General features: G+C 41.7%; 1 protein-coding gene across 1 annotated transcript in view; it reads left to right on the top strand.

Moving 5' to 3' along the window:
- The window catches only part of DSCAM (DS cell adhesion molecule), a 644197-nt gene that overhangs the window by 533197 nt on the left and 89206 nt on the right, over positions 1-21794 (top strand). The window contains exons 17-20 of the mRNA XM_045002507.1: positions 774-1014; positions 2702-2848; positions 5735-5890; positions 19457-19590. Of these exons, the coding sequence (XP_044858442.1) occupies positions 774-1014; positions 2702-2848; positions 5735-5890; positions 19457-19590 (678 nt within the window). The remainder of the gene's footprint in view (positions 1-773; positions 1015-2701; positions 2849-5734; positions 5891-19456; positions 19591-21794) is intronic.

The raw sequence follows: 21794 nt of genomic DNA, 5'->3' as shown, positions 1-21794 counted from the left end.
TGTGTGTATTAGTTTTTGTACATGGACCCTAAGTGGTAGTTGTAAATTTTACAATAATTGTATATGCACCCAGAGCATTATATTGGAACATTTTTACAAAATGAAATATAGTTCAACAAATTTCAGCATCTATGTAAGTGGAAACATAACAAACATTTCTGTTCCTAATAGACTTTCTCACCAAGTTAACAATGCTTATTTTATTTTCTACTATATTTTATGCTAGTCTACTGAAATGGAAAGATCTGTCAGTCAGAGTGCAGGAATCTTGTATGGTGACTCAGAACTATAGTGTACAATACATTTACTGGGCACATTTTTTAACATTGGATACCAAACACTTGTTTCAATAGCCATTCAGTGTAGAAATTCCTACATTCTGATTCACTACTGCCTTCAGAGGTCATCTATGCGCCCACAACAGATGTGGCTGCCTCAAAGTCTTGATTTATCCAGACAAAACTTCCAAATCTAAATTAGGCTTCAAAAATATTTCACCATTAGCTATTTTAGTAAAATAGCAGTCTGGAATTCTTTTTAACTCATTGGTGATTATATCCTGGATAATAAACAACTTGGCCCGAAATTTGTTTAGCATAGTAAAGAGTTGTTGCCTTATGAACAGTGACTCCCTCAATTTATGACCTAAAAATAGAGTGGTGTTCAATTAAAGAAAACATTGACTTTCTGTGCAGTTCAAAGTGCTTAAGGGACAGAATTTATTTGCATTTCCACATATATTCTTAACATATAATATTTCCTATCCCGTTCAGGCTCCAAAGAAGCACTTGCAAAATGGAATTATTCGTGGATACCAGATAGGCTACCGGGAGTACAGTGCAGGGGGCAATTTCCAGTTCAACATCATCAGTATTGACACCACTGGAGATAGTGAAGTTTATACCCTGGATAACCTGAAAAAATTCACCCAGTATGGCATGGTAGTACAGGCATGTAACCGGGCTGGAATAGGACCTTCTTCTCAGGAAATCATCACCACTACTCTAGAGGATGGTAGGTCCTAGGCAAGCAAATATCATATATACCATTGTACACATTTTATGATTTCTTTATCAGCCCTTTTATTCTCACTGATGGATACGTTGACCTAATTGTATCTACTGCCTGATTAGTGTTCATTATATAGTAGATAAGAGAATGGTTACACTTGGAAACAATAGTTATATTATAGACAGGTGGGAGGGAACAAATCAACTTGCATGTTGTGTACAAATTTCAAATTGCTAGCTACACAATATAGTTCTGTTTAAGAAATACGACTGTTCTGATTTAATAATGTGCAGTTGTGAGAGAACTTGATTGAGAACATAGCCTTTCTTAGAAACACCCTTGTTTTGATATTGACTCAGTTGCCAATTTCATGCTTTCAACATAGGATCATAGTGTGGTTTGATATCTCGTAAAGTAAAAATACTTATTTTTCAGATAAGTCTACTGTGAAACCCAGAGCTATGCTTATGCTGTAACATAATTTTCCAGCCTAAAATGAGACATGAGTTTTTCCAAGAATGTCCAAACTAATAAAAGCAAAGTCACTGGCACTTTCTGTATATTTCAGGCTGTCCACTGAGAAAAGCAATTCAGAATTACTTTTCTAAACCACACAGAAGAGCACTTCTCAAATAATGATAGAGAGTCCTCTAGTGGAAAAAAAGAGTTATTCCATATGCTATAGAGAGGAGTTTAATATTTTAAAACAGTATAAAAGTAAATTCTAAAACAAGCAACCAAGGAAGATATCAAAAGCCAGATTTTCTGCAGTTTAAATTGGCATAAATCCACTCAAGTCAATGCCAGTTTACACCATCTGAGAATCTGACCTTATGTATGTTAAACAGAGAAACACATTTGTACATTTTTGAATGTTACAGTGTTTGAGGCATATGCTTCAGAGAACACTGGTGTTTTACATTTACTGCAAATCCTGTTAGTACTAGACAGAATACAGCATGATGGAAGACAATTCACTTAAACATGCATGTTTTTACTACTGCAACAGGTGTAAAGTTTTTCTGCTATATCTGGCACATATGGGTACTTTCTTGGGAACATTTTTGTAACATCACTGTGAGGTCATTATGGGAATTGAGGATAAGATAAATCAAGAAGGCAAAATGATAGATTAGCAAGTAGTGCATTTGAAACAGAAATTACTAAATATAAATTTGTTAAAGCTGATTCACAAAAATTTAGAACATTTTCAAATTTTCAATTTTTTCAAAAAACTGTAAATTTTGATTTAGAAAAAATCTCAAAGATATTCAAAAAATCATTTTTTCTGTATATTTCAATCAGCTCTATAATTTATTTTCCTTTTAGTAGCAAGGGCAAATCCTAATGAAGAGGAAGTCAGTGAGGGTCCAAAGATATTTCTGGGAAGTGAACTGTACTTTCAAAAACAAACGTAGCAGTAACCAAGCAGTTCCATCGGTAGCAAAGTAGAAACAGCTTAAAATAATGGATTTTGCTTAAGTGATGAAAATTGAAATTGTAGTAGAAAGGGACTCTTCCAAGAAGTGGGTATAATTGTTATTTAATTTGTGTCTCCAATGAAGAAGAAAATATATATGTGCATTTTAAACATTCAGTTTCACACTGGTGACTGTAATCTCTTAAGAATACAGTTTTACTTGTGCACAGAAGTTATCTAGAGCTAAAATTGGTGAATATCTCATTCCAGTACCCAGTTGCCCTCCAGGGAATGTCCAAGCCACTGCTACATCACCAGAAACGATCTCCATTTCCTGGTCTACACTTGCCAAAGAAGCCCTGAATGGGATTCTACAGGGATTCAGAGTTATTTACTGGGCAAATCTCTTGGATGGAGGTAAGCAGCTTTAACCAATCCATCAGGTGTGTGCCAATAGCAATGACAGGATAACTGGAAATTCGTAGCGGTTAATATCATTTTGTCCTCCAGTATGAAAAGCATATCGGAAAACTTTACATTTTCTTTCATCATCATTTTACACAGAGCATCATACATCTCTGTCTGAATCATTTTGTACAGAACTTTGAGTAGCTGACAGGTTGTTACAAAACTATTTATGAACACACACATGTTCAAAAGAGAATTTTGGCAAGTGTGGGAGTATCATCAGTTCCTCTTTACCTCCTCAGAGTTGAAGCTACTGCCTTTCCTTTAAAGATTACTGTGCTAGTTTTAGCAGCATTTTCAAAATACCTGTTATCTAATTATTCATCCAGGAAGAACAAAATTAAACACAGGAATCCTTGTTTAAATACCACAACTGTTTTTAAAAATATATATTTTTAAATACTCAAAGGTTTCTTGTTTTCCGAGGGGGGGGGAAAGAAACCTACCTGGCATTTCTTTTTCTTAAGGTCAACAGAATTACCTCTGAAATCATTTTGTATTATGGACTTGTCTTCAGTGATTGGCTTTTGAGGCCCATAATGTAGGGGATTTCTGTTTTGTAATTAGCAAATGGCTTAAAGTATTTCAACCATTTTGGTAAATAAACAAGTTGCAGTTTATCTGACAGTAGCACTTTTCATCTCCATGTGATTTGAAACAAAAATTACATAGTAAAGTGTGTGTGTACACTAAGTAGTGACACTGTGAACATAACACCATCCTCCTCGATAGATCTGCTCCCAGTATTTTTATTTTTTTTTTAGTTATATGCTGACAATGTGCTTTTGCCTCCACAATTAGGGTGAAGGAAGGAAACAGGTTTGGGGCAGCTTTCCCCTCCCCCAACATGTATTTGAAGTGCTCAGATGTTTGGAAAGTTAATATAGATCCTAAGGGAGGTGATCAAGTGTGCATGCATTTACCACATTCTGCAGTTTATCATGATATCACCTCAATATTTGTTTCCTTTTTGTGGACTATAGTGAACAATACATTTTAACTTTTTTTTTTTAACTCTTGCTAGCAGTGCAGAGCTGTCTCAGCTCTGGCAGAATGAGCTGGATTATATTCTGGTGTGTGTATCCATCAATGGAATAGTTACTGGGGGGAGGGATAGCTCAGTGGTTTGAGTAAACCCTGCTAAACCCTGGGTTGTGAGTTCAATCCTTAAGGTGGCCACTTAGGGATCTGGAGCAAAATCAGTGCTTGGTCCTGCTGGTGAAGGCAGGGGACTGGACTCAATGACATTTCAGGGTCCCTTCCAGCTCTGTGAGATAGGTATATCTCCATATATTACTGGATAAATTCATGGTGGTTAAGTCCATTAATGGCTATTAGCCAGGATGGGTAAGGAATGGTGTCCCTAGCCTCTGTTTGTCAGAGGATGGAGATGGATGGCAGGAGAGAGATCACTTGATCATTGCCTGTTAGGTCCACTCCCTCTGAGGCACCTGGCATGGCCACTGTTGGTGGTAGACAGGATACTGGGCTAGATGGACCTTTGGTCTGACCCAGTATGGCTGTTCTTATGTACCATAATTAAATTCCAATTGTCTTGCCAAATTCTATCCTATGCTAGTTACACCTGTTCAAACATGAGGTTGCACAGGTGTAAATGAGGGCAGAATGTAACCCGGAGGCTCACTATGGTGATAATGCTCAAGTGAGAAATCTTATGAGGTACAGTGACTATTCATTGGTGAATGAAAAATAAAGATGAGAAAATGTGCAGTCCTGATTCAAGACAAGGTAATTTTTTTTCATTGACTTCAGTAGGTTTTGGATTAGGCCCTACACTGCTGAAAAGCTACATAACAGTATAGCCTGCTATACCCTGCAAAATGCAGCTATTGGACCTGAAATTATAACTTTGAATCTCCTTATCTTGTTAGATATATTTTCTGCCCTAGTTGTTCTTTTAAAGCATTTTTGCACATGAATCATGTTTTCCAGCTTAGTACATTAAGGTTTATGTGATAAGCCCCATCTCTCCGTGCAAGTGAATTTATTTTTACCACATTTAAATCTATCATTAACTAATGCTTCTGACCATAGTGCACTTTACAGTAGAGCTAGGCAAATTTTTTCAAACAAAAAGCGTTGTTTGTTTAACTTTACAAAAAATGGCCTTTTTTCAGACATGAAAACTGTTGTAGAAATTGTTGACTTTTTTTAATGTTTTTATTTTGAGGGGAAAATATTGTATGATTATTATCAATTTTTAAATTGTAAGTATTGTAAGTACCATTATAGAAATATTTTATTTACCGAAAAGCTGTTTCTGAGTAAATGCAAAATTTCAATAACCATTTTGACAGTGGTTTTGATATATTTCAATTAAAAAAAGGCTAAATAAATTAAAAAGTTAAAAACAAATTTGCTGTTTATCATGTGAAAAGGAACTGAGATAAAAATTTCAAATTTCAAATGTCATTTTTTCCATCTGCTCTATTTTATAATAATGATCAGTGTGAGCATTTAAGGTATCTCTTTAATAATCACAAAATATTCTTTCTCTTTCATTTAAATTAATGGGGATATACCTATCTCCTAGAACTGGAAGGGACCTTGAAGGGTCATTGAGTCCAGCCCCCTGCCTTCACTAGCAGGACCAAGTACTGATTGTGCCCCAGATCCCTAAGTGGCTCCCTCAAGAATTGAACTCACAACTTTGGGTTTAGCAGGCCAATGCTCAAACCACTGAGCTATCCCTCCCCCCATGAGTGCATATTTTTTAATCAGAAGATTCCCGATTTATTTTTATACAAATATAGACATGTATGATTAAAAGAAGAATAGCATTGCCAATAACTTGGTTCACTTTTTGTTCCCTAGAGCTGGGAGAGATTAAAAATGTCACTACAACACAGCCCTCGCTAGAGCTTGATGCCCTGGAAAAATATACCAACTACAGCATCCAGGTGTTGGCATTCACACGAGCTGGAGATGGAGTCAGGAGTGAACAAATTTTCACCCGCACTAAAGAGGATGGTAAGAACTATGAACTTCTCCATAGCCAGCCTGCCACATGACACTGCTTGATTTGGCCCAGATTTTCAAAGCAATGTGTGTACAACACCCAGTGTGCATGCACAAACTGGGATTTGCATGCATAGCTCTTCAGTTGTGAGCACATGTTCAGTGCTGTGTGCACAGTTTGAAAAAAATTGGGCATTTCTATTTATTCATTTCTTTTATGGCCAGGTTAAGGATTAAGGCCCCAGTTCAGGAAAGCATCTAAGAATGTGATTAATTTTAAGCATGTTCGTATTTTTTTTAAATGTAACAACAGTTTATTTAACAACTTTGACATGTTCCTGTTTCTTAATTATCCTTGAGGTAGACTTTCTAAATCAATAGAAGGTAGGAGCCTAACCTGCTTAGGCACTTTTGAAAATTCCACTAGGCACCTAGCTGCATCTTTGAGCACCTTAATACCTTTGAAAATCTGTTCTCCAAAGGTCAAGGATGTTTTGGCAGAGATAGGAGTGTGAGGCACAGAGCTGACTGAATAATATTAGTTCAATAATTTCTTCAGTGACATTTGTGATATTTTTTCAAATAAATTAGTCAATAGTTTTTTTCTTTATTATTCATCCAATTTATAGATAATGCATGAATATTAGTAAAATTGATATGGGAAGGGGATTTACAGAAATGCGTAAGGGAGGGGGTGTCCAACTCCTATTGACTTTCATTCATTGAAGAATTCCATTAAGTTAATCAAACCAAGTATTAAGGGGTTGGTTCTGAAATTTACCCCCATTTTAATGTCACTTTACACTGACAGAGTGGTGTCAAGGGGCCTCACGGCAAATGAGGATCAAGCTATTGCAGGATGGCACTAGGCCTTTAGAAAGGAAGAGGCTACGTACCTGTGACTCATCAGCTGCCTCCTAACTGAGTCTTTTTAGGGCTGGTCTACACTGGGGAGGGCCGGGGGGAATCGATGTAAGATATGCAACTTCAGCTATGAGAATAGCATAGCTGAAGTCAATGTATCTTATTTCGACTTACCTCCCGTCCTCACGGCGCAAGATCGACAGCCACGGCTCCCCCGTTGACTCCTCTTCTGCGTCTCGCCCTGGTGAAGTTCTGGAGTCGACGGGGAGCGCGGCGGAGATCAATTTATCACTTCTAGACAAGACATGATAAATCAATCCCCGATAGACCGATCACTACCCACCGATCCGGCGGGTAGTGTGGACGTACCTTTAAGAGGGCACCTGGCCCATATAAAATGGGAGTTGCCTGGAGGAGTTAATGAGGGAAAGGGCAGGTGAGAGCTGTCAGGGACCAAAAGATTGGAGGTGCTTGAAGGAAGCTGTAGGAGATTTGTGGGGGAAGGCTGAAAGCAGGAGAGCAGCAAGTTGGGTTTGCAGGCTGACTAAACCAGTGAGCTAGGGCTGGAGGCAAGAGAGGGTGTTGCCTGCTGACTTCTAAGCCAGAGAGCCAAAGCTACGGGCTGAAGGTAAGGGAGCAGTGTAGGGTTTATCTGCTGACACCTCTGTGGTGGAGAGCTGGAGCCAGGTGAGCAATGGAAAGGCCTATCTGGTGGTTTGTGTGAGATATGAAAAGTTAACTGAACAGGAGGAACAGTGGTGCCCTCCATCGTAGTGTCTGGGGGAAGGGTGTTCCTTCTGGGAAGAGTGGATTATATCCCAGCTGGAAAGTCTAGGGTAGCTGACTTGGTTAAAGGACAGGAGTGAACTGAAGAAGAGCCCAGGAGTGATGGCAGACACAGGAGTTTGATATGTGAAGTGTTGAGGAACTAGATGTCTTGGGGTTTTAAGGGACTATCTGCACTTGGGTGATAAATGGACTGTTTGGGGACTGTTGTTATGTGCTGTTTGAACTATGCTTTTGTAATAAACTGGTCCCAAGGAGAGACATTGTTAGGCAAGAGACTGTCATGGAGGTTTTGGGCTGCCTGAGAAGGTAAACTGAGGCAGTTGTGCCTGTTCTGTCACAGCCTGCTGCTAGAGGGCACTCCAGGCAGAGCCACCCTATGACACATGCCCTTAATGTATATTTCTTTCCATTATTCACTCAGCTTTACTCAGGCTCTTTGTTCCCAGATTTGTTTTTATTTTCAATATTTACATAGTTCTTTTTATTACTTTGAACAAAGACGGATTAACCGCGAAAGCAGGAGCACGTCTTATGATTCATAAATGTAGTTCTACTTCCAGAGCTCAGTAGAAGCAGCTATGTTTTAACTCCTTTAGAGAGACAAGGTGGGTGAGGGAATATCTTTTACCTTTATCTTTTATTTTTCAAGAGCTTATCTTTTATTGGACTAACTTGTTTTCATGAGAGACATCACTTCAGCCCCCTTGTCTCTCTGATATTCTACTACCAACACAGCTACAACACTGGAAACTCCTTTAGTTCATCAGCAGCAATTACTCTGTCTGAAACTGCCTTGAGATGCTGCTTCCCACTCTGTATGTCTTAGCCACACCCCAAAAGACAGTGAAATCCTTTCAAATCATTTTGTAAGACTATATGTTTGGGCTGTCAGAGCACGTAGAATCATAGAATCATAGGACTGGAAGGGACCTAGAGAGGTCATTTAGTCCTGTCCCCTGCACTCATGGCAGGACTAAGTATTATCTAGACCATTCCTGACAGGTGTTTGTCTAACCTGCTCTTACAAATCTGCAATGTTGGAGATTCCACAACCTCCCTAGGCAATTTATTCCAGTGCTTAACCACCCTGACAGTTAGGAAGATTTTCCTAATGTCCAACCTAAACCTCCCTTGCTGCAATTTTAACCCATTGCTTCTTGTCCTCTCCTCAGAGGTTAAGAAAAACAATTTTTCTCCCTCCTCCTTGTAACAGCCTTTTACGTACTTGAAAACTGTTGTCATGTCCCCTATCAGTCTTCTCTTTTCCAGACTAAACAAACCCAATTTTTTTAATCTTCCCTCATAGGTCATGTTTTCTAGACATTTAATCATTTTTGTTGCTCTTCTCTGGACTTCCTCCAATTTGTCCACATCTTTCCTGAAATGTGGCGCTCAGAACTGGACACAATACTCCAGTTGAGGCCTAATCAGTGTGGATTAGAGCGGAAGAATTACATCTTGTGTCTTGCTTACAACACTCCTGCTAATACATCCCAGAATGACGTTCTTTTTTTTTTTTTTGCAACAGTGTTACACTGTTGACTCATGTTTAGCTTGTGGTCCACTATGACCCCCAGACCTCTTTCCTCAGTACTCCTTCCTAGGCAGTCATTTCCCATTTTGTATGTGTGCAACTGGTTGTTCCTCCCTAAGTGCGGTACTTTGCATTTGTCCTTATTGAATTCCATCCTATTTACTCCAGACCATTTCTCCAGTTTGTCCAGATCATTTTGAATTTTAATCCTATCCTCCAAAGCACTTGCAACCCCTCCCAGCTTGGTATCATCTACAAACTTTATAAGTGTACTCTCTATGCCAGTATCTAAATCATTGATGAAGCTATTGAACAGAACCAGACCCAGAACCAATCCCTGTGGGACCCCACTCATTATGCCCTTTCAGCATGAGTGTGAACCACTGATAACTACTCTCTGGGAACAGTTTTCCAATCAGTTTTGCACCTACCTTATAGTAGCTCTATCTAGGTTGTATTTCCCTAGTTTGTTTATGAGAAGTTCATGTGAGACAGTATCAAAAGCTTTACTCAAGTCAGGATATACCATGTCTACCACTCCCCCTGCTCCCCATCCACAAGGCTTGTTACCCTGTCAAAGAAAGCTATCAGTTTGGTTTGACACGATTTGTTCTTGACAAATCCATGCTGACTGTTACTTATCACCTTATTATCTTCTAGATGTTTGCAAATTGATTGCTTAATTATTTGCTCCATTATCTTTCCCGGTACAGATGTTAAGATGACTGGTCTGTAATTCCCCCGGTTGTCCTTATTTCCCTTTTTATAGATTGGCACAATATTTGCCCTTTTCCAATCTTCTGGAATCTCTCCCATCTTCCATGACTTTTCAGAGATAATTGCTAATGGCTCAGATATCTCCTCAGTCAGTTTCTTGGGTATTCTAGGATGCATTTCATCAGGCCCTGGTTCTTTGAAGACATCTAACTTGTCTAAGTAATTTTTAACTTGTTCTTTCCCTATTTTAGCCTCTGACCCTACCTTATTTTCACTGACATTCACTATGTTAGACATCCAATCACCACCAACCTTCTTGTTGTGGCACTCTAAAATGCCATGAGCTTGAAGTTGCTATAGATGTGTCTTTCGCTTCAACAAATGTCTAAAAATAATTTTAAAATTGTAAAATACTGTAATATGTTCTCAAAGGACTTTTGCATTTGAGGTGACAGGAAAGCCAATGTGGCAATACTTGAGTAAATATTCCATTCCAGGGACCTAGCACTGAGGGCTCCGCCCCCATGTCAAGAGTGGGACACGCTGTTCCAGGGGAGCTCAGGAAGAATTCTGTCTCAGGGAGGCAGAATTCCTCTCAGAGCACCTGAGGGTACAGAGGGAGAGCACCGCTTCTATGTCCCTTCAGGGAGAGTAGAGCATACCACCAAATGTGTGCTGGCCAGTCTTATGACGGAGGGGTAGGGTCATGTCTCTTCCTTCTCCCTGACCAGGGCCGCCCAGAGGGGGTGGGGGCAAGTGGGGCAATTTGACCCAGGCCCCGGGCTCCGCAGGGTCCCCCACGAGAATGGCTGAGGCTCCCTCCCCAGCCCCACCCGACCCCGTCTCCGCCCCTCACCCGGAGCCTCAGCCCATCCAGCAGCTTCCCGGGACAGCGCTGCAGCGTGGCTCCGGCGAGGCCCCTGAGCTCTGCCCCGCTCAGAGCCGCGTGGTCAGGGGGTGGGGCTGCGAGCTGCAGCGAGGCCTGAGCTCCCTCCGCTCGGCTTGGAGCTTGCAGCCTCGCCCCCTCACCACGCGGCTCTGAGCGGGGAGGGGCTCAGGGGCCCTGCCGGAGCCACGCTGCAGGGCTGTCCCGGGAAGCTCCTGGATGCGCTGAGCTCTGGAGGGGGGGAGCCGGGGGTAAGGGGCCGGGGCTGGGGGGGGGGGGTTGGCTAAGGGGCAGGTAGTCCCAGGGACAGTCAGGGGACAAGGAGGGGGCAGAGGTTGGGGAGGGCAGTTAGGTTGGATCGTGAGCGTTCTAGGGGTCTGTCAGAACTCAGCGGGGGAGTGGATAGGAGTCGGGGCAGTCAGGGGACAGGGAGCAGGGTGGGGTCGCAGGATGGTGGTGGTGGGGTCTCTGGGGGATGGTGAGGGGACAAGGAGCAGGATGGGTCGGGGATTCTGACGGGGGGCGGGCAGTCAGGGGGCAGGAAGTGGGTGGGGGTCAGATAGGGGGCAGGGCCAGGCTGTTTGGGAGGCACAGCCTTCCCTACCCTAAAGCTCATTCAGCAGTTTGAGGCTTGCAGAAGAGCCAAGCTGTTAGCTTTTTCATTAGGGCTACCATCCCTTTCACTTCTCAAATGCCAAATTATAGTCTACATTTAATTTCAGTGCCATAGGGAGATTCATGTCAGGGGAGGGTAGCTTCATTTAAAATTAGCCACTGGGGGAGGGATCACATGAGAAGAGCAATATCCTACACCACCTGCCTCCTTCCCGACCCTACCAAGGGAGATCCCCCCTCCCCTACATTCCCTGAGGCTCGAGAGGGATTAATTCAGTGGTTCTCAAACTTTTATACTGGTGACCCCTTTCACATAGCAAACCTCTGAGTGCAACCCCCCCCCTTATAAATTAAAAACACTTTTTTATATATTTAACACTATTATAAATGCTGGCGGCAAAGCGGGGTTTGAGGTGGAGGCTGACAGCTCGCGACCCCCAGTAATAACCTCGTGACCCCCTGAGGGGTCCTGACCCCCAGTTTGAGAAACCCTTGGTTAATTTAATTTTAGCACCCTGTGTCCATTCACATGCATGTGCTATTTTGAGCATTTCAGTTTTCACAACATAGGCTCATCCCAGATTTTGGAACAAGCTCAAATGCTCAGTTCGTGGAGTATGTACGTAAGCGATACTAAAGACAAACCCACCGTAACCTTCTCCAGTTTGTGAGGGACCCCATGGAGCCAGTCTCTAGGAAACAGATAAATGCATGGAGGTTAAGTTCATTAATGGCTATTAGCCAGGATGGGTCAGGAATGGTGTCCCTAGCCTCTGTTTGTCAGAGAGTGGAGATGGATGGCAGGAGAGAGATCACTTGATCATTACCTGTTAGGTTTACTCCCTCTGGGGGACTTGGCATTGGCCATTGTCGGTAGACAGGATACTGGGCTGGATGGACCTTTGGTTTGACCCAGTATGGCTGTTCTTATGTTCTAAACTAAATGAACCCAAAGTTATGGAGACAGATATGAGTCAGGGAAGCCAGCAGAGTATCAGAAACCTGGAAAAATCTCTGACTGGATGGGCTCAGGCATTTGGTCACGAGCTGAGGTGTTTCAAAAGTTTTGGGTTTTTTTTAAGCAGAATTCTTGTATTGTTTCTTTAAACAATCAAACTCAGCAAGCAGCAAATATTTGGCCACACACTTCTGAAGCCCCAAATCATATTCAGGTTTTGGCAGACTAATTGCAGCTTTTCAATTAAAAAACCCATAACAAATTTTGAAGGAAAGCAGACATTGTCCGTGATTTTTTTCTGCTTTTTAAAACCCCTAGATTTCGATCCAGAAAAAGTTTTGACGGAAAATATTTGTCCAACCCTTTTAATGAGCTTTAGTGCCTTTTAGCACTAGCTGATGCTGAGAACCAGTGATACCTTGTAAAGAAGTTTTCTCAAAACTGGGTTTGTGCCGAGATGCAGAAGGTTTATTTTTCCCAGGGCTGCCCATTGCAGGGAGCAAGTAGGGCAATTTGCGCCGGGCCCCGCAGGGGCCCCCACAAGAATATAGTATTCTATAGTATTGCAATTTTTTTTATGGAAGGGGCCCTCGAAATTGCTTTGCCCCAGGCCCCCTGAATCCTCTGAGCGGCCCTGTCCCTGACTCCTTTTGGGTGTCTTGCTCCCTGGGATGCATGGAGTGAGCAGTCTCCGCATTCTGAAAAGCACAGAGGCAGTGATTGTGTCTGGTTCAAAAGGGGGCTCCTTTAACCCTCCTCCTCCCTGAAAAACCACAGAGGTGTTAAGCAGTATCTGGCCCTAAACCAGTAAGCCCAAATTTTTCAGATATTGCAAGAGTCAGCTCAATGGCCCTACTGTTTAATTCTTCAACAGGGAATCTCATTTAACATATGTAGATATGAAATAGTGACATTATCTATATACATATCTTGTACCAGCTTCACTGCAGTTATTTTCATTGTGGTACAGATCTTTGTTAAGATAGTGAGAGGGTTAAAACTAGAAATGGTCCAAACTAAAGCCATGGAGCCAAACACCCCTGAACTTTGAGGAAGTTAGCATCTGAATAATGCTGCTGGCTGCTCTTTCTACAAACTCTGGTGGTAAATATATGACATCTTCAGAAGAGTTCAGCTCTGGAGAGCTCATATCTTCTACTTATGGTCGCTCATCTCTACTTCAATTGAGGCCAGAGTATCCCAATCTTCAGTAATAAACTTATTCTTGAGTGTCTTTACCTTACCATCAAGCCTCCTAATTCTTTATTATTATTATTGGGTTATATCATGTCGTTTTTGTTTTTTTTGTTTTTACATCAGTAGGAAGTTTTCCTTAAATCAATGGCCTGGTATGTCCCAGTATTATTGATAAAGGCACACTGTGGCCATTCATCACTTAAATATGGGTTCCCAGCTCTGATATACATGTCCATAAATCTAGAATAGCTTTAGCAGCCCTGAAATAGACAAAATGTTTTCTTCCCAAGTAGCAAATGTAAACAGTAACCCAAGTGATAAGGAAATCAGGCTAGAGAAAATGAGTTTGGATTTGGATTTCTTGTAATAATCAATACTGATTTTAGACACCAGAGGTCAGACATAGCTGCTGTTGAGCTTAGGAAATGAGAGATTCCAGCTGAGAATGTGAAATGAGGCTTCCTTTTAAGGTGGCATCATTAATGTTTTTGTATAGCTTTTCTCCCCAGGATCCTTCGGAAAAAGTAATTATTCCTCTCAGAGATCCTTGTGGCACCATGAGAAGTGGAGCAGAAACTTCCTATTTTAAGAATTCATTGCATTTTACCCTACCCTTTTCACTCTCAATGGAGCCACTCATAAGCCAAGTGTCTTCTTCACCCGTGGATTTATTTTACTGATCATTAAAAATTAAAATAGATTTTCTAATTCTCTCCCTCCTTGGGTTTAAACTGCATTTTCACAAGCTATATTTGATGGCATGGGGATTGAATTATGTCCTTCATATTTCTTTATTGGAAATGATACATTATAAAACCTTAATTAAAACAATGAATCTCTATTCTTTATTAGATAGACCCATTGAGCCAGATCCTCAGCTAGTGTAAATCAGCACAGCTCCATTGATTTCAATGGAACGACACCAATTTGCACAAGCTGAGAATCTGGGCTATTAACTCACTCAAGGTTCTGTTAAAAAGGGACACTTAGATGTGGGTACATACTGCCCAATTTGGCCTTGTGGCAGCCTTAATCTGCTATGTCTGATTTTGTATTATTGCATAGCTGCCATATACAGCTTTTGGGACTCGGGTGATCCAGAAGGATACATGTGTCTTTCTGTCTTGCTTTTCAAATTCACTCTTTTTTATTTTAAAACATTCTGCTCATCTTGTCTAGAGGGAATACAAGTTTAGGCAGCAGTGCCTTTTTTTCCACCCAAAAGAGTTGGGTGCCAGACATAATCGTTAGTGGCTTGGCTCTGTATACTGCAGAGTCAAAATCCTGTGTACAGAGCAAAGCTTTGCTCTCACAGGGGTGATAGAGCCTTCAAATGTACCATTCATGGCACTTTTGCCTCCTGGGTGTCTAGTACTGTGAAGAAAAATAGCAGCTACACACCTGCTGTGAGAGAGCTCCTGGAGCCACTCTGGATCCCCACGCTCTACCATCAGTAAATTCTATTCCCTAAATCCTCGTCCTCTCAGTATAATTTTCCTCTCCCACCTTTCAACACATTTTCACGCAGCCACAGGGACAGCACAAAGTGCTCCCTTTCCTACATGGCAGGAAACATGCTATCTCTATGCTGTTTTTATGCTCATATTGTCCATGGGATGAAACTTGGGGTCTAATGTCCAATCATAAGGATAGCTTTGAGTCATGTTTAGTGTTTTGGTGTTGAGTCTTTCTTTCCACCCAACTCACCTTTATTCTGTCTCACCCCTGGCAGTCACTGAAAAACAGTCCATAGTACATGCCATGTCTAGCTTGTCATTGTTAGGTATTAGAGGACGCAAAGAGCTTGTGAGAATGATGGAATTCTCAGGCTGCAACCAAAAGATCACCTTTGAATTCACCCTCTTAAAATTGCTACAGCCATTAGCCAATTTTGAGAAAACATGTGGGATTATCTTTCCTATCATAACCAGAAGCTATTTTGCACAGTCAGTCAGGAATTTTCCAACAAAATACGTCTTCATGGGAAAATATCAGTTACTTGAAATCTAAACTTTTAATGAGAAGGGGTTGGTTTCAATCTCTCCGTCTGCGCATTTTTGAAAAAAAGAATTGAAATTGTCAAAGTCTTGTTCTGACATTTTCAAAATGTTTTGACTGTATTTTTGTCTGTATTTTTATTGTATTTTTGTCTGTATTTTTATTGTATTTTTGTCTGTATTTTTTCTAGATTATCAACTCTCAACCTTTTTTGTGATTTCAATTTTTCATTCTGTTTTGGGACAGAAAAACATTCAAACTCTGAAAAACTCTAGCAGGAAAAACTCTAACATTTCCTGCCCAGCTGTACTATTAGTTCCATAGAAAAGAGTGGCAATGGTGACAGTGGCTACCAGTGTAGGACTGTGAGCATGTCTCTCAGTAATAAGGTCAGCAGCGCATACCACCACCAAACACAGGTTCTTCAGAATATTCAGAGATCACATTTAATAAGCATCCCAGTTATTTTATTATATAAACCAACTCTATGCTCCAGAATAGAACACTTTCACAGCCTCATGTAGTTTTCCTGAATGCAGAAGCCGGATATGTGTGTATGTATGTTTGTATATATATCTAGAGAGAGAAGATTATTGAATTTCATCGTTCAGTTAAAAACAAACTTGGATTTACATGTCACAGCAATATCCTTCAGGGTTTTCCGAATTAATATCTAAAATGAAAAATTATTAGCAATTAAAGTTTGTCAATATCTGCACCTTATAGGAGAAAATATAGGAATCCGCTGAAAATTAAAGCTTTTCATGTGTCTGGAAAACTCTAGATCAATTTTGAATTAATCCTTCAGCAGTTGACAGATAAGAGCCACTCCCGTCAGAACCTCTCCCCATGGATCAAACACTAATTTGGCAATAAATTATTTTAAACTCGCTTATCTAGTTGCAGTGATTTTCAGGAGACATTACTAACCATAAAGGAATCTCCCACTGGGCTAAGTAATTACCCAGGAGAGCCAGGTTTCATTCTTCAGCAGCAGTAACAAATAGCATTTCTAATGAGCTGGATATAAATATTGAGCTGAATGCTGTCAAACATCAATATTTATTCTGGATTGGATAGAATCTACTAAATGAATTAGCCTTTCAGAGCAAGGATTGGTGGGGAGGATGGGGGGATTTTGATGTGAATATAATGATGAGCTCCTTATTTGGACTCTTAGTAACATTCTCAATATGGTATAAATAGAAAATGCTGGATTACAGGAAGCTTCCATAGTATTTTGAATGTCTGCATCTTAAGCAAAATTGTAGTTGGTGGTACTTACCAATCAGCTTTCTTACATTGTTTAGAAAAAGATTAGATGCAGCTGAGTGGCAGTGTACTACAAAGCTGATTTATCTATGCACAGGGGCGGCTCTAGGTTTTTGGCCGCCCCAAGCAGTCATGCCCGGGAGGCGCCCCCGAGCCGCGGGAGCAGCGGACCTCCCGCGGGCATGACTGCAGAGGGTCCACTGGTCGCGCGGCTCGGCTGGACCTCCCGCAGCTGCGGGCGGTTTGCAGGTCCGGCGGCTCCGGTTGAGCTGCCGCAGTCATGCCCGCGGGAGGTCCAGCCGAGCCGCGGGACCAGCGAACCGTCCGCAGTCATGCCTGCGGGAGGTCCACTGGAGCCGCCGGCCGAGCGTCCCCTCCTCAGTCATGCCTGCGGCAGGTCCGCTGCTCCCGGGGCTCCGGTGGACCTCCCGCAGGCATGACTGCGGCAGGTCCGCCGGCCCAGCCTGCCGCCCCCCCGGGAAAGGGCCGCCCCAGGCAGGTGCTTGCCCCGCTGGGCTCTGGAGCCGGCCCTGTCTATGCACATGTAGAAACTGAAGTTTTCCTTAAATGCATTTCAAAGGCTGAGGCATTTAACTATGAAACTAATTTTAACTGCAAACATAGGCCCCAATCTCACTAGCTTCTCCTTGCGAGCAGACTTTACCACCTATGTGGTACCTATTAATTTCAGTGAGATCTGGACAGGGATAAAGTTCTGTCTATGCCAGGGCTTGGCAAACTTTTTGGCCTGAGGGGCACATCGGGTTTTCAAAATTGTACAGAGGGCCGTTTAGGGGAGGTTGTGCCTCCCTAAACAGCCAGGCGTGGCCCGGCCCCCACTCCCTATCTGATCCTCCCTGTTCCCTGTCCCCTGATGGGCCCCCTGGAACCTCTGCCCCATCCACCCCTCCCTGTCCCCTGGACCCTCCACCCCGACTGCGCCCCACCGCCCCATCCAACCCCTCCTGTCATTCCTGACTGCCCCCCCTGGGAACCCCTGCCCCATCCAACCATCCCTTCTCCCTGACCACCCCCGGAACCCCTGCCCCTGCCTGACTGCCCACCACCACCCCATCCAACCCCCCTCTCCTTCCTGACTGTCCCCCCAGGACCCCTGCTCCCATTCAGCCACCTGTTCCCCACCCTGTGACCGTCCCAACCCCATCCACAGCCCTGCCCCCTGACCACCACCCCAAACTCCCCTGCCCTCTATCCACCCCCCTGCTCCTGCCTCCTTACCGTGCTGCCTGGAGCACCTGTGGCTGGCGGCGCTACAGCCGCGCCACCCAGAGCATCAGGACAGGCAGCTGTGCCACCCGGCTGGAGCCAACCACACCACCGCGCAGCACAGAGACCTGGGTCCGGCCGTGGGTCTGCATTGGCACTGCAGGCAAGATCTCACAGCCCCGCTGCCCAGAACATTGCGCTGGCTGTGCAGTGAGCTGAGGCTGCGGGTAGGGGGAACAGCGGGGGAGGGGCCGGGGCTAGCCTCCTGGGCCAGGAGCTCAGGGGCTGGGCAGGAGGGTCCCACAGGCTGCCGTAGTTTGCTCACCTCTGGTCTATGCAGATCAGCTTGCAGAACTAGGCCCTAAGATGGTATGTATTTAGTAGCAATTTTTTTATGATACTGAAAAGACCAGATCAGCAACCAAAATTTTCATTCCACAGGAAATTACAACATTAAAAAGAAATTCAGAATCAGAACAATAAGCTGAAATTCCCCATTCAAAAATTCAGAAAAAAATGTATTTGGAACCATCAAAATGGTTTGTTTTGATACTATCAAAACATTTCTTTTTGATAGTGTTGAAAATCTTGTTTTAATTTTTATGTTACGGGTGTATCTATAATTAAAATAATATTTAATGTATTCTAAGTTGAAATGATAATGATAATGAAAATGTTCAACACTATCTAAACAAAATGTTTAGACATTATCAATATGAAATATTCTGAATTTTTCCCATAGAAAATTTTGTTGAAATGGACTCATTCCCACAAAACATTTAGATTTTTTACTGACTTGCATTTTTCAGTGGAAAACTTTTCTGTCAAAAAAAAAAATCAAACGGCTTTCACACTAAATAGACCTTGTAGCATGTTGTAATAAGTACAATTTATTGCGTACTTTTCATATAAGTTTAATATTTTATGGACGTTCTCACATATACAAATTGTACACAATAGGAAGAGGCTATGCCTATATATCTGAAGTTGTAGAAAAATTATACAGTATATTGTATGCTTAAGAAATATGAGTGCATATAATTAAATTCTTTCTCATAATGCAAATACACAGGGAGGCAGGGTTAATGTTGTACACAGAAAATTAAATATGACATTTCCTGACTTGAGTGTTTAACTATGCAGCCTTAATTAGTTTTTTCATGTAGTTTGTGATGCAATACATAAGGATTTACTGTAAATAAATAATTGTGTGGATATAGAGGTATATAAATATATGCACATTTATATTATAAATATGTAGAGCACATAATTTCACATATGTAATCTCTGCAAAGATTCAATAATATTTGTGGGCGGGAGAATGATATATAAAATATTAATTATAGTAAATACTTCACTGGATGCAATTGACTCTTGGTAGGATTTCTTCCCCTTTCTTTCCATTTCTTGAGTACATTAAGACCTCTGAGCTGTTTTCTTGTTAGATATGCTGTACTGTACAGGTCAGTCTTTTTCGATTGTGTTGGTCCACTTTGATAACTATACATTTTGCTCTTTCAGTTCCAGGTCCTCCTGCTGGAGTTAAAGCAGCTGCAGCATCACCATCCACAGTATTTGTGTCCTGGCTCCCCCCATTTAAGTTAAATGGTGTCATCCGAAAGTACACAGTGTTCTGCTCACACCCCTATCCCACAGTAAGTTCTACAAAACAACTTTAGAAGTTCATTATTAATCGATCCATATACATTTCCAGATGTTTAGTGCCTAACACTTTTATTGAATTTTCTCCCTTTTTTTCCTTTCTCTGAAATGTTTTTTTCCATTAAGAGGGGCTGCTGTTTTCATATATATTCTTGTTGACAGTACTTAGAGCTTAATACAGCACACTAATTTACAAATCATTTCAAATCATAGGATTCCAAGGTTGAATGATTTTAAAGGCACAGGTTCTGAAGCTTTTTAGTTGGTTCTCACAAGGACAACTGCCAGCTATCTGTGACACAATTAGAGCTGGGCAAATTGTGGAAACATTTATTTATGAATATATTTGCTAATTCCAACTTGCATTTGAATCTGTGTTCCTACAGTTCTGGCTTGGGCATTCATTTGTGAATGAGTGTAATGATGTGTGAACGAGCATATTTGCTTGTGAATATGTGTATTTGTGCCAGAAGCATTTGTCCATCCTATATATGCACATTATTACTTACTGAAAATGTGACAAGGGATAACTGAATTGAACATTGGCTAGCCATCTCATGCCTTTCTCCCTCCCTCAGTCAGGAAGGAATCCAGCTATTTTAAAATCTGGGGGAACATCTATTCTTTATAAACATCAATAGTTGTCTCTCTGATACAAATGTAACATATTTATCAATACCCTTTATTTATTGCATTTTATATTTATTTCTCTATGTAGCGGAAGGGTGTGGGAATGTTAAATGAGAGTATTCATCAACCATGGTACTTTGAACATATCTGTAGTTTATGATGCAATAAAAATGTTGTTTCTGAGGCCTATGGGGAAATATTCAAAAGTGCCCAAGTCTCATTTTCAAAAGTGAGTTAGGAACCTAAGGACTAATTTTCAAAGCTATTTAGGTATCTAAAGATGCAGGCAGGACCCTTTTGCGATTTTCAAAAGCACCTATGAGATTATGCACCTACCTCCCATTGAAATCAATGGGAAATAGGCTCCTAACCTGCCTAGATGCTTCTGAAACACACTAGGTGTCTGTTTGCATGTTCAGGCACCTAAATACTTTTGAAAATCTGGCCCTTTAGAAATGGGACTTAGGCTTTTACGCAGTTTTTGACATTTTTATCCCTAATGCCATTATTACAAAAATCACTCTGTTGAAACCCAAAATATCTTGATAATATGGTGTGTTGCTGTTGGTGTTAAACTAGCTATTGGTTGTACTGCACTGACTACTAAGGGCAGGTCTACACTAAGGGCGGGGGTCGAATTAGGGTACGCAAATTCAGCTACGTGAATAGCGTAGCTGAATTCGAAGTACCCTAATTCGAACAACTCACCCGTCCAGACGCGGCGGGGTCGAACTCCGCGGCTCCCCCGTCGACTCCGCCAACTCCTTTTGCCGAGGTGGAGTACCAGAGTCGACCGCGGCGCTTCCGGAGTTCGAACTATCGCGTCTAGATCAGACGCGATAGTTTGAACTCCGAAAAGTCGAACTCTCCGCGTCGAACCAGCAGGTAAGTGTAGACGTACTGTAAGGGAGTAGGTGTTGCTCAAAGAAGGTTGTTTGAATTTTACTGAACCAGACCTTGCCTGTATTTTTTAGGTCATGATTGTGATGCTTCAAACAGGTTAATTACTAAGTAACTGTGTCTATGGTTTAGAAAAAACAGCAGGCGGTGCTGCTGCTTCTTTTTGTTTACTTCTCACACATTTCCTCCTTCAGCTTCTTTGCTGGAAACATTGTTGTACGTGGGTTTATGTTGCAGGGAGATTAAGCACCATACAATACATCCAGTAACTGGTATTTGTTTTGAAGGTTCTCTCTGATTATATTCTTTCTTGGGCAAACCTTTTTTTTTTTTTTCTTTTTTCTTTTTTGTTGTCTCACAAATTGTGTTAACCTCAAAGTTTTGCTAACACCTGATTATTAGGGTCAAAATGCTTCTCTCGTGGTTTATGCTACAGAGACATTTTGTGGAGTAAATGTGAGTGTTCTGCTAGGACTGACTAGAGCCACTGCTGGTGTTGGACTATGTTGCATTGTGCTGCTGCAATTTTGTGATGTAATGGCAAGGTTCCTAGAGCCTATGGATATGGACCCTTTTGCTGTTTGCATACATTATAAATTTAAAAAATCATAAGGGCAGGCTGTGTAAACTCCTCCATAAAACTCTACTGATTCAAATAATTATGACT

Source organism: Mauremys mutica, chromosome 1 (genome assembly GCF_020497125.1).
Source record: "Mauremys mutica isolate MM-2020 ecotype Southern chromosome 1, ASM2049712v1, whole genome shotgun sequence".
Lineage (NCBI taxonomy): Eukaryota > Metazoa > Chordata > Testudines > Geoemydidae > Mauremys > Mauremys mutica.
Note: the sequence above shows the minus strand (reverse complement) of the source record. Positions and strands in the feature narration are given on the sequence as shown.